At 37.9% G+C, this 15409-nt stretch overlaps 1 protein-coding gene across 3 annotated transcripts in view; it reads right to left on the reverse strand.

Annotated features, from left to right (window-relative positions):
* LOC128230082 (uncharacterized) overlaps positions 1 to 15409 on the reverse strand; it is a 32514-nt gene that overhangs the window by 13973 nt on the left and 3132 nt on the right. The window contains exons 2-10 of one of the 3 annotated variants that reach the window (XM_052942077.1): positions 13218 to 13707; positions 12886 to 12995; positions 12053 to 12171; positions 11384 to 11512; positions 10450 to 10597; positions 8850 to 8936; positions 7657 to 7824; positions 3679 to 3828; positions 712 to 853 (exon numbers count right to left, since the gene is read on the reverse strand). In XM_052942077.1, the coding sequence (XP_052798037.1) occupies positions 712 to 853; positions 3679 to 3828; positions 7657 to 7824; positions 8850 to 8936; positions 10450 to 10597; positions 11384 to 11512; positions 12053 to 12171; positions 12886 to 12995; positions 13218 to 13699 (1535 nt within the window). In that variant the 5' untranslated portion in view covers positions 13700 to 13707. The remainder of the gene's footprint in view (positions 1 to 711; positions 854 to 3678; positions 3829 to 7656; positions 7825 to 8849; positions 8937 to 10449; positions 10598 to 11383; positions 11513 to 12052; positions 12172 to 12885; positions 12996 to 13217; positions 13708 to 15409) is intronic. The other 2 variants (XM_052942079.1, XM_052942078.1) reach the window with 2 other exon arrangements.

Raw genomic sequence — 15409 nt, forward strand, 5'->3', positions numbered from 1 at the left:
AGCACCCTTCTATGCTACACCCTGTTTTTTTAGTTAGCACCCTTCTATGCTGCACCCTGTTTTTTAGGTAGCACCCTTCTATGCTGCACCCTGTTTTTTAGGTAGCACCCTTCTATGCTGCACCCTGTTTTTTAGGTAGCACCCTTCTATGCTACACCCTGTTTTTTAGTTAGCACCCTTCTATGCTGCACCCTGTTTTTTAGGTAGCACCCTTCTATGCTGCACCCTGTTTTTTAGGTAGCACCCTTCTATGCTGCACCCTGTTTTTTTAGGTAGCACCCTTCTATGCTGCACCCTGTTTTTTAGGTAGCACCCTTCTATGCTGCACCCTGTTTTATAGGTAGCACCCTTCTATGCTGCACCCTGTTTTTTTGGTAGCACTCTTCCGAAGACCAGCAATGACACCATTCTGCCCTCAGAATAAAATGCTTAAGATAATCAAATATTTTTTATTTTTTTTTTCTTAAAACTAAAGCATGCCAATTACTACATGCCTATTTGGGAGTTGTAACCTTATACTACTTAAATAAAACACAATTTCCAGAATATTCTTTCGATTTTTTCACAGCGTGATACAATGCACTGTTTTCTTCCTTAGCACCCTGTCTCTTTTCTGCAGCACCTTGTCCTTAACCTGGCCTGGCTTAAATCCCAAAACATAACATATACATGCAATATGCCATCAATTATTACATACTTGAAATGCTATACCTGTTTTGTCGCCCAAAATCTCTGCTGTGAGACATACTGAGGGTTGCTCTGCCAACAAACACCTTGAGCAGTTTGGTTGCCATGGTATACAGCATGTTCTTTGTGCTAACACTGCGGATAATCTGCAGTATCAGCTCCAGACCTGGAATACATAACATGTAATTTATGACTAGCAAAATGTACATTCGGAACACCTTGGCCATTTTCAATCGAAAACAACCTCGATGTATGCCGTTACATCAGTAGAAGCAGCTCGTATTTTATAAATAATGGTATTGTTTCATTATAGTGTTTTAATGTGTGTTATGTATTATTAGGTTTAAAGTGATTGCTAGTGAAAAACTATCGCTCATCTGTGGAAAATTAACAGGAAAGGGGCATAAGCCAATAATTCATACAGCAAGAGTTATTGGTCCCACTGATGATTACAATAGCTATCACAAAAACTCTTTTTCTTCAAAGAACAAGTAAAATAAGTTATAACTACTGCGTTTTGATTCGGCCGGTTGTTTTCGACTCAAGCAGATTTTTGAGATTCGCACTTCAAGGGGTACTAGTCAATGTAAATTAAAATCTGAAAAAATCCACAGTTGAATATGACATTGGAATCAAAACGCACAAGTTATAACTCTCATTATATATATTACTGGTTTAAATAACTGAAAAGACAAATGGTTTCATAAATGTATATTTTATGTTTGTATCTTTCTGTTATTTCTTGCTTTGAAAATTGTGTCTGTTTGTCTTTAACAGTTGTTATCTGTATACTGTTTTTTTTTATCTCAAAATGAAATATTTGGGGTAGGCACAGCTAAATCCAACAATTTGCCGTTTAAGACTTATTTTGATCACGCCTGACTGATTACAGTAACAGAAAATGGCTAAAAATAAGTCCAATTTTCATCAAGTTTACCATCAGGGATGATGACAGAGCCAAGTTGCCAATCCTGAAAATGTCTGCGCGGGGTTCAGGGGGCCGCTTAAGGCCCCCGATGGGTCCAGGGCAAAGCCCTGGTGGGGGGACAAGGGGGGCGAAGCCCCCCGAAGCTTTCTGTATTTCAGGGATTCTAATACCCTTTTTTGCCTTAGAATAGTGTTCAAGGAGTACACCTTTCGGTTTGGTAGATATAATTATGTTCAACACGAGACATCCACAATCAGAACAATTATCAGGAATCTTAGCAGTGAAGTTCAACACCTTTGTCTTTAAACAAAGTTAAATTTACTCTTTTTTACCTGAAGTCACAGGCATTAGACATGTACCTGACATTTTGGTTCAGTTGTCCACTTCCCATAAATCTCAACTGGCTATGACCAAATGCCTGTGTATGAACAGTCAGATGAACAGTCTACACTGTGGGATGTTTGATTTATAATAATGAACAACATATCAATTATCATGCTTGCAAATGTTTATTGTAAAAGTGGTATTTATTCAATTTTTATGTATCATAAGAGTATTTATTCCATTTTCTGCACATTTGATGAGAATATAATGTTATTAATTATTATATATATTATTCAAAGTAATATCCAAACGGGACTTAAATGCTTTGGCAGCGTAGCCGTTGTGGACATGGTGGACATTGACGTATTCTGGTCCCCAAGCCAGATTTTTTCGCCTCATGGTGTTTCATGAGTCCAGTAGCACACAAACTAGATTGTCCCACTGCAGTTCAAGTCTCTCAAACAGGCTTTCAAATTCTATGAACATTGATTTAGAATCGGCCCTTGTGATTTTTAAGGAGGCCAGATGTCTCAACACTATTTCTTTCTCTATAGCAGAAAAATAGCTGCAACAGTTTTCTCATTGTTTGTGTTTGTTGACTTGTCTTAGTTGAAACAAAACCGAGATCCATTAACTCCTCCACATGTTCATCATTGAAATGGCTAGCCACTCCGTAAGTCATCTTGTATAATGCTGTACACCTTTGAAGTTTTAATTTGCTGAGAGATTTTGTATCTTTGGTAAGTGTCTTAAGTAAGACACACTACTGTGGTGCCAGGGAGCATGTTCAGCCATAAATCCAAGTATCATGGCCTCTGGATTGAACTGTCAGTCATTGACAGGAACAACTGGATGCACTGGCGGAGGTGTTTTTCATCCCTGACTTTTGTAACCATCAACATACCTGGATGGGGAAATACAAATTACAACTATAGAAATAAAATCTCACTCAAACTGGGTTCTCAAGAAGTTTTGTTGAACTGTCTCAAATAGAAAATAAAATGACTGCCTCTACGTAATATATATTACTACTACAAAATATTTATTCATGTTTTTTTTTTTTTAAATTTGAACCAAACCAATTTTTATTTTAAACCTCCCATTATGGTCAACAGCCACTTCTTATTGAGAACAATGATTCAAAGATAATGAGAATAATAAAGAAACGATTTACAGCGTAAAATTCAATCGGCCAAATAAAAATCGATTATGACACAATCCGAATCGGGATGTCCGAAATAATGCTACATGCGCAAAATTCATTCTCAGTTTGATCACTTTCTATTAACTTAAAAAGAAACGTTTCGGGAATTTCTCTTAAAAATAAATGGCAAATATACCCTTAAAATCGACGAATCCATGTTTTTAGAACTTGGTGGTGGTCTTTTTTTCCAATTTTCCAATACTCGTTTATTCGCCTTCGTCGTCTGTCATATCCGGATACGACCATCCGGATACTGTCTTCTAGTCCCATCGGTAATATCCGTAATCACCGGGTGCTATCTTAACCAATCATATAGCTAGATTGCCAAGACGTAGATAGGTTCGTTAATTTCCGGCATTACACTTCCGGAAAACTCACCTTTCGTACCCATATTGTTCGAACTGAGCTCGAATCGTTCCCTATACCCCTCCCCCCTAGAAAAAAACTCAACGGATTTACATTAATCTCAAAATCGATCCGTGAGGCCTTAAATCCGGAATTCCGGATTAATCCGGAATTTTATCATCCCTGTTACCATGTTTCTTGTAGAAGACTCCCCTATTTTCTGGCAAGCAATGCATCATGTTGCTGAGACTCATAATACATCGAGCTATGAGCACACGATCTTCTGTGTTTTCCCTGAACACTTCAACATCATGGTGATCTGTGTAGCTTCGAAGAATATCTGTTCAAATTCAGTGGTATTTGTATTTCAAATATTGGTTAAAATGAAGCGGTATTTAGAATTTGTGTTAATTTTAACCTGTGCTTACTTTTTCAATTTTTATCAATTTTATCCATTGTTAAACATTATAACTTACAAATTTTGTTTCTTTTAATTGCAAGATCTTTGTCAGTGTCTTCCATCGGGTACATATACATTAAACTTGACAAATTTGAACATGCATTTTCCCCTGATGGTATATAGTCAGAAGGTTTTCTCTGAACAATTTTGAGCCAAAATTTAGCCAAATTCCAGGGCATTGAATGCTAAACACTAAAAAAATCCCAAATTTAAGAAAAAGATGGATTCGATGGACCCAAAACAATTTTTGTATGGGAGGCTTTGTGTATTCTTAAACAAACTTTATCACATTCTTGTATCTTCCCTGTTTATTCTTTAATGCATTATTGCGCATTTCTAGGCCAAATAGGATTCCGAATTTTAGCCACAATGATGCATTTTTCCCAATAAGATAGCCCCAAGCCCAAAAATTGGTGGGAAAAAACCTCACAGACTTAATATTGGCCACATTTTTCAAACTTAGTTTAAATTGAGCTATTTAACATACTTTAACAAAAAAACACAGCTAGTAAATACTTCTTGAACATAATTTTGTAAAGCCTGGTCTCAAATCATTCCATTTCCAATAGTGCATTTCAGTTTAAGTAGAGTAATTCTTTTACATTTACAAAGAATTGTAGACAAAACCTCAAATTCAAAAAGAGCTACTTTTAAATTAAGTTCCTATTTGGCTAAATATCCATCACTGTCCATAAAACGTAAAGTAGATCTGTTTGACAAACTAATTTTTGCAATCTTAAATTATGGATGAGAAATTTGGGGCTTAAATAATTCCTTTGTTTTAGAAAGAGATCATTTTTTGGAAAAAGCTCTTCAATTGTAAAAATTTAAACTCAAACTAATAGAGAGCTTGATACAATATGTTTAATAAGAAGGAAAGCTGTAAAAGAAATCAGATATTGGTTGAAAATTAATAAATAAGAGGATTATAAATATGTTATAGGTTGCCCTCACACCGAGAATCTTTTTCATTTAAAATGACCTACCAAGAACCCTAGCCTTAGAAGGAATTCACACACACCCATGAACCTCAAGAACTAAGCCCTAGTAGGACTACACACTCACTTATAAACTATATGAACTTAGCCCTAGAAGGACTACAAACTCACCTATGAATTACAAGAACTATGCCCTAGAAGGACTACACACACACATATGAGCTATAAGAACTATGCCCTAGAAGGACTACACACTCACCTATGAACTACAAGACCTATGCCCTAGAAGGACTACACATTCATCTTTGAACTACAAGAACTATGCCCTAGGACTACACATTCACCTATGAACTACAAAAACTTAGCCCAAGAAGGACTTAACACTCACCTATGAGCTACAAGAACTATGCCCTAGAAGGACTGCACATTCACCCATGAGCTACAAGAACTATGCCCTAGAAGGGCTACACACTCACATATGAGCTATAAGAACTATGCCCTAGAAGGACTACACACTCACCTATCAACTACAAGAACTATGCCCTAGAAGGACTACACACACACCTATCAACTACAAGAACTATGCCCTAGAAGGTCTGCACATTCACCTATGAGCTACAAGAACTATGCCCTAGAAGGACTACACACTCACCTATCAACTACAAGAACTATGCCCTAGAAGGGCTACACACTCACATATGAGCTACAAGAACTATGCCCTAGAATGACTACACACTCACCTATCAACTACAAGAACTATGCCCTAGAAGGACCACACACACACACACACCTATGAGCTACAAGAACTATGCCCTAGAAGGACTACACACACACACACATATGAGCTACAAGAACTATGCCCTAGAAGGACTACACACTCACCTATCAACTACAAGAACTATGCCCTAGAAGGACCACACACACACAAACATATGAGCTACAAGAACTATGCCCTAGAAGGACTACACACTCACATATAAGCTATAAGAACTATGCCCTAGAAGGACTACACACTCACATATGAGCTATAAGAACTATACCCAAGAATGACTTAACACTCACCTATAAGCTACAAGAACTATGCCCTAGAAGGACTGCACATTCACCCATGAGCTACAAGAACTATGCCCTAGAAGGACTACACACTCACCTATCAACTACAAGAACTATGCCCTAAAAGGGCTACACACTCACATATGAGCTATAAGAACTATGCCCTAGAAGGACTACACACTCACCTATCAACTACAAGAACTATGCCCTAGAAGGACTACACACTCACCTATCAACTACAAGAACTATGCCCTAGAAGGGCTACACGCTCACATATGAGCTATAAGAACTATGCCCTAGAAGGACTACACACTCACCTATCAACTACAAGAACTATGCCCTAGAAGGACCACACACACACTCACATATGAGCTATAAGAACTATGCCCAAGAATGACTTAACACTCACCTATAAGCTACAAGAACTATGCCCTAGAAGGACTGCACATTCACCCATGAGCTACAAGAACTATGCCCTAGAAGGGCTACACACTCACCTATGAGCTACAAGAACTATGCCCTAGAAGGACTACACACTCACATATGAGCTATAAGAACTATGCCCTAGAAGGACTACACTCACCTATCAACTACAAGAACTATCAACTACAAGAACTATGCCCTAGAAGGACTACACTCTCACCTATGAGCTACAAGAACTATGCCCTAGAAGGGCTACACACTCACATATGAGCTATAAGAACTATGCCCTAGAAGGACTGCACACTCACATATGAGCTATAAGAACTATGCCCTAGAAGGGCTACATACTCACATATGAGCTATAAGAACTATGCCCTAGAAGGACAACACTCACCTATCAACTACAAGAACTATGTCCTAGAAGGACTACACACACACACCTATGAGCTACAAGAACTATGCCCTAGAAGGGCTACACACTCACATATGAGCTATAAGAACTATGCCCTAGAAGGACTGCACTCTCACATATGAGCTATAAGAACTATGCCCTAGAAGGGCTACACACTCACATATGAGCTATAAGAACTATGCCCCAGAAGGACTGCACACTCACATATGAGCTATAAGAACTATGCCCTAGAAGGGCTACACACTCACATATGAGCTACAAGAACTATGCCCTAGAAGGGCTACACACTCACATATGAGCTATAAGAACTATGCCCTAGAAGGACTACACACTCACCTATCAACTACAAGAACTATGCCCTAGAAGGACCACACACACACACATATGAGCTACAAGAACTATGCCCTAGAAGGGCTACACACTCACATATGAGCTACAAGAACTATGCCCTAGAAGGGCTACACACTCACATATGAGCTATAAGAACTATGCCCTAGAAGGACTACACACTCACCTATCAACTACAAGAACTATGCCCTAGAAGGACTACACACACACACACACATATGAGCTACAAGAACTATGCCCTAGAAGGACTACACACTCACCTATCAACTACAAGAACTATGCCCTAGAAGGACCACACACACACACACACACATATATGAGCTACAAAAACTATGCCCTAGAAGGACTACACACTCACATATGAGCTATAAGAACTATGCCCTAGAAGGATTACACACTCACCCATCAACTAAAAGAACTATGTCATAGAAGGACAACACACTCACCTATGAGCTACAAGAATTATGCCCTAGAAGGAATACACACTCACCTATGAGCTACAAGAACTATGCCCTAGAAAGACTACACACTCACCTAGGAGTATCTGTATAAAATCCAGTTGAGTGATCGTTTCGGCCAGACGGTAGTTTGTAGTAAGGTTATGTAGGAGGGTTAGGGCTTGAGTTCGCACAGGCACACATGGGGAACCTACTAGCACCTGCTTTAATATGGCAAGACCATCCATCGAGCCAAACATCTGACCTGATAGTAAAAGAATATAGATTCATAGCTTCTATTTAAGGTGTTAGATTGTAGCAAGTTTGTGTAGGAAGATAACATCTTGGGTGCACACACTTGCCAAACTCACCAGTTCATTCTTCCAAATGGCTCTGCCTTACCGGTATTTTGAACCAAACAATTCACCCATTAGTTATATAGAATATAGATTCATAGCTTCTAAAAGGTGTTAGATTGTAGCAAGTTTGTATAGGAAGGTAACATCTTGGGTGCACACACTTGTCAAACTTACCAGTTCATTCTTCCAAATGGCTCTGCCTTATTTTGAACCAAACAATTTGCCCGTTAGTTATATCGAATATAGATTCATAGCTTCTAAAAGGCATTAGTTTGTAGCAAGTTTGTGCAGAAAGGTAAGGGCTAAGGTGCACACAGGCACATTTGGGGAACTTACTAGAATGTGCTTTAATATGGCACAACCATCCAGCCAGCCAAACACCTGACTTGATAGTAATAGAATATAGATTTATAGCTTTTTAGGCAGTTATTTGTTGCAGGGTTGCATTTTGAGAGTACAGCCTTAGTGGGAACCAGCAGATTCGCATTACTAACAAGAACCTGCTTCAAAATTGACAATGCTTCATTCTAACCAAACTTCTGACCTGCTGCCATATTCATTAAAAGTTTCATCCTAATTCTGAGACAAGCCTCAGTGATTCCATTCAGTGTAATGGGCAATTATTTTTACAGTCCAATCAAAACACTCAATTTTTGCTCTTTGATTTTAGTTAAGTCTAAGTTGGATATTGAATACGGCTGTTAACTGTAATAAAATATACATTAAAAACTTTCAAGCACATTCTAATTTCTTTATCATAGATGGACCTTCTATCGACCAATTATCTGACCTAATAGTAACAAAAAATGTTCACCCTTTTGATGATTATCTATTTATTTATTAATATCTATCTCTATGTTCCTGGAGCCATCGGATCTGTGGAAATCCTCACATCCGCGGACATATCACATGACTGCTATTACTTACTTACCTGCGGGAAGACTCTGACGACATAAGTTGGCCAGTATTGCAAGTGCATTCTGAGTAAGGCTTTCATCATATGGGGCTGGGGCTATACCTGCAACAAGAAAATGCCGGCCAATATTGCAAGTGCATTCTGAGTAAGGCTTTCATCATACAGGGCTGGGGCTATACCTGCAACAAGAAAATGCCGGCCAATATTGCTAGTGCATTCTGAGTAAGGCTTTTATTATATGGGGCTGGGGCTATACCTGCAACAAGAAAATGCCATCCAATATAGCAAGTGCATTCTAGGTAAGGCTTTCAACATATGGGGCTGGGGCTATACCTGCAACAAGAAAATGCCGTCCAATATTGCAAGTGCATTCTGGGTAAGGCTTTCATCATACAGGGCTGGGGCTATACCTGCAACAAGAAAATGCCGGCCAATATTGCTAGTGCATTCTGGGTAAGGCTTTCATCATATGGGGCTGGGGCTATACCTGCAACAAGAAAATACCGGCCAATATTGCAAGTGCATTCTGGGTAAGGCTTTCATCATATGGGGCTGGGGCTATACCTGCAACAAGAAAATGCCGTCCAATATTGCAAGTGCATTCTGGGTAAGGCTTTCAACATATGGGGCTGGGGCTATACCTGCAACAAGAAAATGTCAATGTATATTTGTTTCATTTATGGCTATTCAATCGACCTCAGGACAAACTTTCAAATTGGACTGTTTGCCTTCAGTTTAACCAAAACAGCTACATAAAGAAACAGGTATCTCCCCCTATAGCAGTGATTTTTTGGGGAATTACTTTTACCGCCTGTGCCTAGCAAATTGGGAATAAAAGTTGACATTGGGAAAAATATAAAATCAGGCAAAAAAAGCTAATATAATGGTAATTATATACATGTTCTAACTTTTTTTATACATTATGCTGTGAAAGAGTAAGCATTGTCAAGATTTTGTTTATATTTCAAGAAATTTATTGCTTTTTTTATTCATTTACCTAATAAATCTACATTAATCAAATTGGGAAAAAAATATAAACTTGGGAAAATGGACATTTTTTCCCAAGGGGAAACAGCCTTTAAAAGGCAGTAAATTGCACCATAAAATTACTTTATAAAAGTTCTATTCTTGGCCTTCCTTGGGTGGGGCTGTTTGTTTAAAAGCAATAATGTTTAGTGGATCTATAAGGGCTGTTCATAAAGTTCATTGACAACATTAAAATCTGAAAATTAAGCGCAGAAAATAAAATTATGCAGTAAAAAAGGTACATTCAATTGTGAATTCATTATCTGTTTTACAGTGGCTTAACATTAGACCGCATCACATCCCAGAGCTCTGGGACTTCTAAACATAAAAATAAAAATTCAGGTTACTGTCTAAAAAAATATTCCCCCTTGGAAAGTTACGCACATATGGTGACAATCTACCTATTTCTTGTAAATTCCGTGGTGACAACCTATAAAGATGTTTATTGAAAACAGCTTCTGAGGTTAACAGGGTGTTTTTTTGTCCAGTTTTATAGCCAGTATTTGGTAACGTTCCCAATGCCTGAATGTACTACGATCATCCCCCAAATGTTCAATAAAAATCCTAATGAGAAGTTTTAAATTTATACCTGAAAGGGCACACAAAGAAATTTTCCTAGGCTGAGATTTCAGGCTAAGACTGTCCGGAAGAGAGTAAATGGCAGCTTCAGGCACCCGCAGCACGTAACCATAGTCAACTGCAAACATCTCCAAACTGCTTACACCTAGGGACATCACCTGGGGAGATAGTCAATGTATGGTGAGACCAGAAATGATATTTGAGGCAAAGGCTGCCTGGCGCTTAGTAAATGGCACCTAGGATGTTTCCATAGTCCATCACAAACACATCTCTGCTACACACCTAGTGACATCATCTGGGTAGGCAGTCAATATATATGATAAAACCAGAAATCATATTTGAGGCAAAGGCTGCCTTAGTAAATGGCGCTCCAGGATGTTCCTATGATCCAATGTAGACACTGCCAGACTGAGACTGCTCACACCGAGTAACATCACCTGGTGAGGTAGTCAAAATATGGTGAAACCAGAAATGAGATTTGAAGCTAAGACTGCACAGGACAGTCAATGGCGAATTCTGGCACCCAAGGCATGTTTCGATTGGCCAACGCAAACACTGCCTATCTGCTTACACCTAGTGACATCAAATGGGACGGCATTCAATATACGGTGAAACCAGAAATGATAGTTGATGCTAAGACTATATTCTGTGGACCAAACATTTTTTTTGCAATAATGATGAGGGCCTTTCAAAAAAAAGACAAAAATTGTTTCTTTCTTTAGCTTTCTATGTTTCAACATGAAGTCATTATTCAATAGACTTTAACATGTAATGGTAAGGGACCCTTTTCACGTTAAAATGGAGGTTTTTCTTAAATAACTAAAAAAATAATTAATAAATATTTTTTAGTTAAAATGCTAAGGATGTAGTACTTACTGAAAAAATGGTTCCTAGTCTGTAGCATAATTAACTAGAATATGAACAATATACTCAACATTTCAAACCTGTGCTCTAATGAAACAGGTTTCCCCAAGAATATTTGTTTCTACAGCAACAACATGACCGCCCCGTGGTAGATGTCTCTTTACGAGGGGGTGACCATTGTTCAATTCTTGCTGGATCATTATGACTTTCTGTAATGTGAAAAAAGACCTTAAAACGTTAAGTGCATTTATTTCATTTTTTATGAAAACAATCAAATTATTGATACAGGTGTCCCTGATAATGTTTGTTTATATGGCAACCATAATTATGACGCAAGGTAGATAATTCTTCACGAGAGTTTGACCACTTGGGCCTTCTCAAGGCCATATTAGAGAGCTGGAACTGGAGCATTTTTTCCAAATTCTATATCGCCAAAGTGCTTGAAAATCGTATTACATTATAATCAAGATCCCGGGTGTTTGTATTTTTGAATGTTGAAAAATTCCAAAAGTGAGAAATTGGTCTGCTTTGATCAGGATCCTTGGGCGCTTGCATTTTTGTGATCAATAAGTGCGTGCCAAACATTGGTATTACTAAATTGGTCACCATAGTTGAATTATGGCAGGAACATAAAGACTTTCTTTGATGTAAAGAAAATACCTTAAAGGGTAGTGTTGATTTATTTCATGTCTTTTTGACAACTTTTATGCAAAATAAGCTACGCCAATTTCAAAAGAAATCGGTCAAACCTTGATGCATGATTCTCCAACCTGTGCCCAAAACATGCCGCCATCAAGCACTTGTGTGACCAAGATGTCCTTCCATTGGTCATCAGGGTCATTGGAGGAACTGTCAAAAGGAAACGCTCCTGAAATTGATTTCCTTAAGGAATAAATTGGATGTTGTCACCAGTATACAGTTGCACATATTCCCAACCATAAAATTTAAAGATGCACTCCTACTCCCAAATAAGATTTACCACAACTGCTCGAATTGTTTTCAAATACCAAAAAGGATGAATTAATGTAGAAAACAATGATTCTTATGAAGGATACCGAGTTTAATTTGAAAGGTGCAGAAAACACGGTATTTCTACCTTAAGATACCAAAGTAGATCACAGTAAATCTTTTAGCACTCACCCATCATTTAATATATTTGCATTTTCAGCGATTTAATACTTGGTTACAATCTTGTTATCAGTAATTAATATTTTCTATAAATGCATTATTTAGTAAGTAGTTAAAGGTTTATCACTCATAAATATGTTTGTTATACATGTGTATGTACTGATTTTGAACAAGAGTGTCAATTTAACACAATTGAATGTTTTTTGAGTTATTGTCAAAGCTAAAGCTTTTGTATGACAAAGCCTCTGCTGGCAATGACACCAAGGCTAAAACAATCCATCAATGTTTTTCTTCGAAACACAGTTGCTGTTCAGAAAATTGATTGTAATTGAAGGTTAGTGCCAAATGCTTAATGAATGATATACAAAAACATCTTTATTTAATAATGGGTTGCCTTTAACATCAGAAAGAAGATACCAGCTACTGTTCTGCACAAGAACTGTTCTCAATTTACCTGGCCAGGCCCGATGGTTATGTATAAGGTGATCTGTGATACAGACATCAGTCTCCCCCTCCGTGTTATACACATCACAGACCTTCAGTTTATCTGGGATACACTGGAACCTGAATGAAATAAATGCAATGATCAAGCCATAACAATGTAAATGATGCATTAAATATGCAGTGATTTCGATCTTGAAATTTAGTTGCTGTTTACAGGCTATTGCCTCAAAAAATCATGACCCCCCCCCCCCTCCAAAAAAAAAGAATGGTGACTTGTTGTAAATAGACTTATTCCATCTGACATACATATTAGTAAAACTTGTATAAGGGTTTTTAACTAACCTTTTAAACTTATTCTTTGTGTGTCTGTGAATGTACTCAATGGGCTCAGTTGCCATGGTAACGACCTTCACCTTGCCAATCATGTGTTTTTTCTCACATAAATCTGCAAGCACCTGTTTCAAATTGTTTGGAAACATATAAAACTGTCCTGATGGATTTACATACTCCAAAAACATCCTTATAACTTCTTCAGTGACCAGAGTCTGTATGGAGCAAATAGGCCGTTGGGAAAGTATGAAAATGATTTCCATGGCAACTGAAATATACACAATATGGGATGGATCATCATTCTCCTCCAAGCCAGTTTCTAGAGCTGCCATCAGCACTGTAACACACTCCTTCTCCAAACATTTGTCCTGAAGTTTACTGTCTTTTTCTATCATACTCTTTAGGACTGAGAGCGCTGCCAGCTTTGCCATTGTGTTGACACTGTCTGACTGCACAATGTCAAATAAATAGTGCTCAATACCCGAACCTGCCATTGTTTCAACTGAAATACCAATAAACAAGTAAACATACATAATTGAATAGCAAACATTGGAAGAGCTCAAAACTAATGTTACCAATTAATTATTGTATCACAATGAATTTTACAGATATTTACCAAATCTTGTTTATAAATTCAATGAAAAGTGGTATAACAATGAAAGGTGTAGTCTTTTTATAAATCTTTTTCCAAAGCAGTTTAAATGTATAAATATAGCAAGCGGGGGAATGACACCACAGATGAGAGTCCCTGCTATTCCCGGACCGGGGGGGTGGGGGTGGGGGGGCCGTTGGGTCCGTGGTTACAATTGACTGGTGCATAACTGTTATACATGAACACGCATTATTGCTGATAATATTTTTAATCGAAATCATTGCCATGGGTAAGGAATATTACATTTTAGAAGCAAGGGACGCAACTCTTACAATTTCTTAGCTGAGATTAATTGAGTTGATTCCCATCCTAGGGTAGCATATAACTGCCGTAAGATAACCTGTTAACGTTTGCGAATTGTTTTGTGTTAACCACTCAATTTTCCGATAATAATCCACCATCTAGTTAATATTCTCGAAACTTTTACGGTAAAATAAATATCAGAATACTAAAAACTGGCTTGAAAGTACACAGAACTGCCACCTGTTACCTTTTTTAGCTGTACAACATGAAAGGTTAACTAGAGATTGCTTTTTTGAAAAAGCGCTTGTCTCCCCTATTGTGTGGTCGTAGCTGAGAAAAAATAAATGATGGACATGAAATTTGTAACTTTGGACTGGAGACAAACCAACAGTGAAGTTTGGTTTATTCGATTATATTAAATAGTGAAGAGAAGAAAGTGTTGTTGATTAATCATGGAAAATGTAAACGAAGTTTGCATTGTATGAAGTTCCTGGGCGCAAGCGTTATTCAATTATTGATCGGAAACCATTTTTCAGCTCACAGTCATCGTGACCATGACCTTTTACCTACTGATCACAACATCAATAGGGATCATCTACATAACCAACTTGCATACCAAGTATTAAGTTCTTGGGTGCAAGTGTTCTTTAGTTACTGAGCGGTAACCATTTCTTCAACTCAAGGTCATGGCAACCTTGACCTTTGACCTACTGATCTCAAAATCAATAGGGGTCATCTACTAGTCATGACCGACTAGCGTACCAAGAATGAAGTTCCTGGGTACAAGCGTTCTTAAGTTATTGAGCAGAAACCATTTTTAAGCTTAAGGTCACCGCCAACGTATCATTTTTTACTTGAAGGTAACCTTGACCTTTGACCTTTTGATCTGAAAATCAATAGGGGTCATCTTCTAGTCATGAACAACTAGCTTACCAAGTATGAAGTTCCTGAAACCAAAGGATCTTTAGTTATTGAGCGGAAACTTTTTCTTCACTTCAAGGTCATGGCAACCTTGACCTTTGACCTAGTGATCTCAAAATCAATATGGGTCATCTTCTAGTCATGACCAACTAGCATACCAAGTAAGAAATTCCTGGTTGCAAGCGTTCTCTAGTTATTGAGCGGAAACAGTTTCTTCACCTCAAGGTCACGGTGACCTTGACCATTGACCTACTGATCTCAAAATCAATAGGAGTCATCTACTAGTCATGAACAACTATGAAGTTCCTGGGTACAAGCTTTCTTTAGTTATTGAGCAGAAACCATTTTTAAGCTTAAGGTCACTGCCAACATAACATTTTTTATCTGA

The sequence above is a fragment of the Mya arenaria genome, chromosome 4 (assembly GCF_026914265.1).
Source record: "Mya arenaria isolate MELC-2E11 chromosome 4, ASM2691426v1".
In the NCBI taxonomy this organism is placed as follows: Eukaryota; Metazoa; Mollusca; class Bivalvia; order Myida; family Myidae; genus Mya; species Mya arenaria.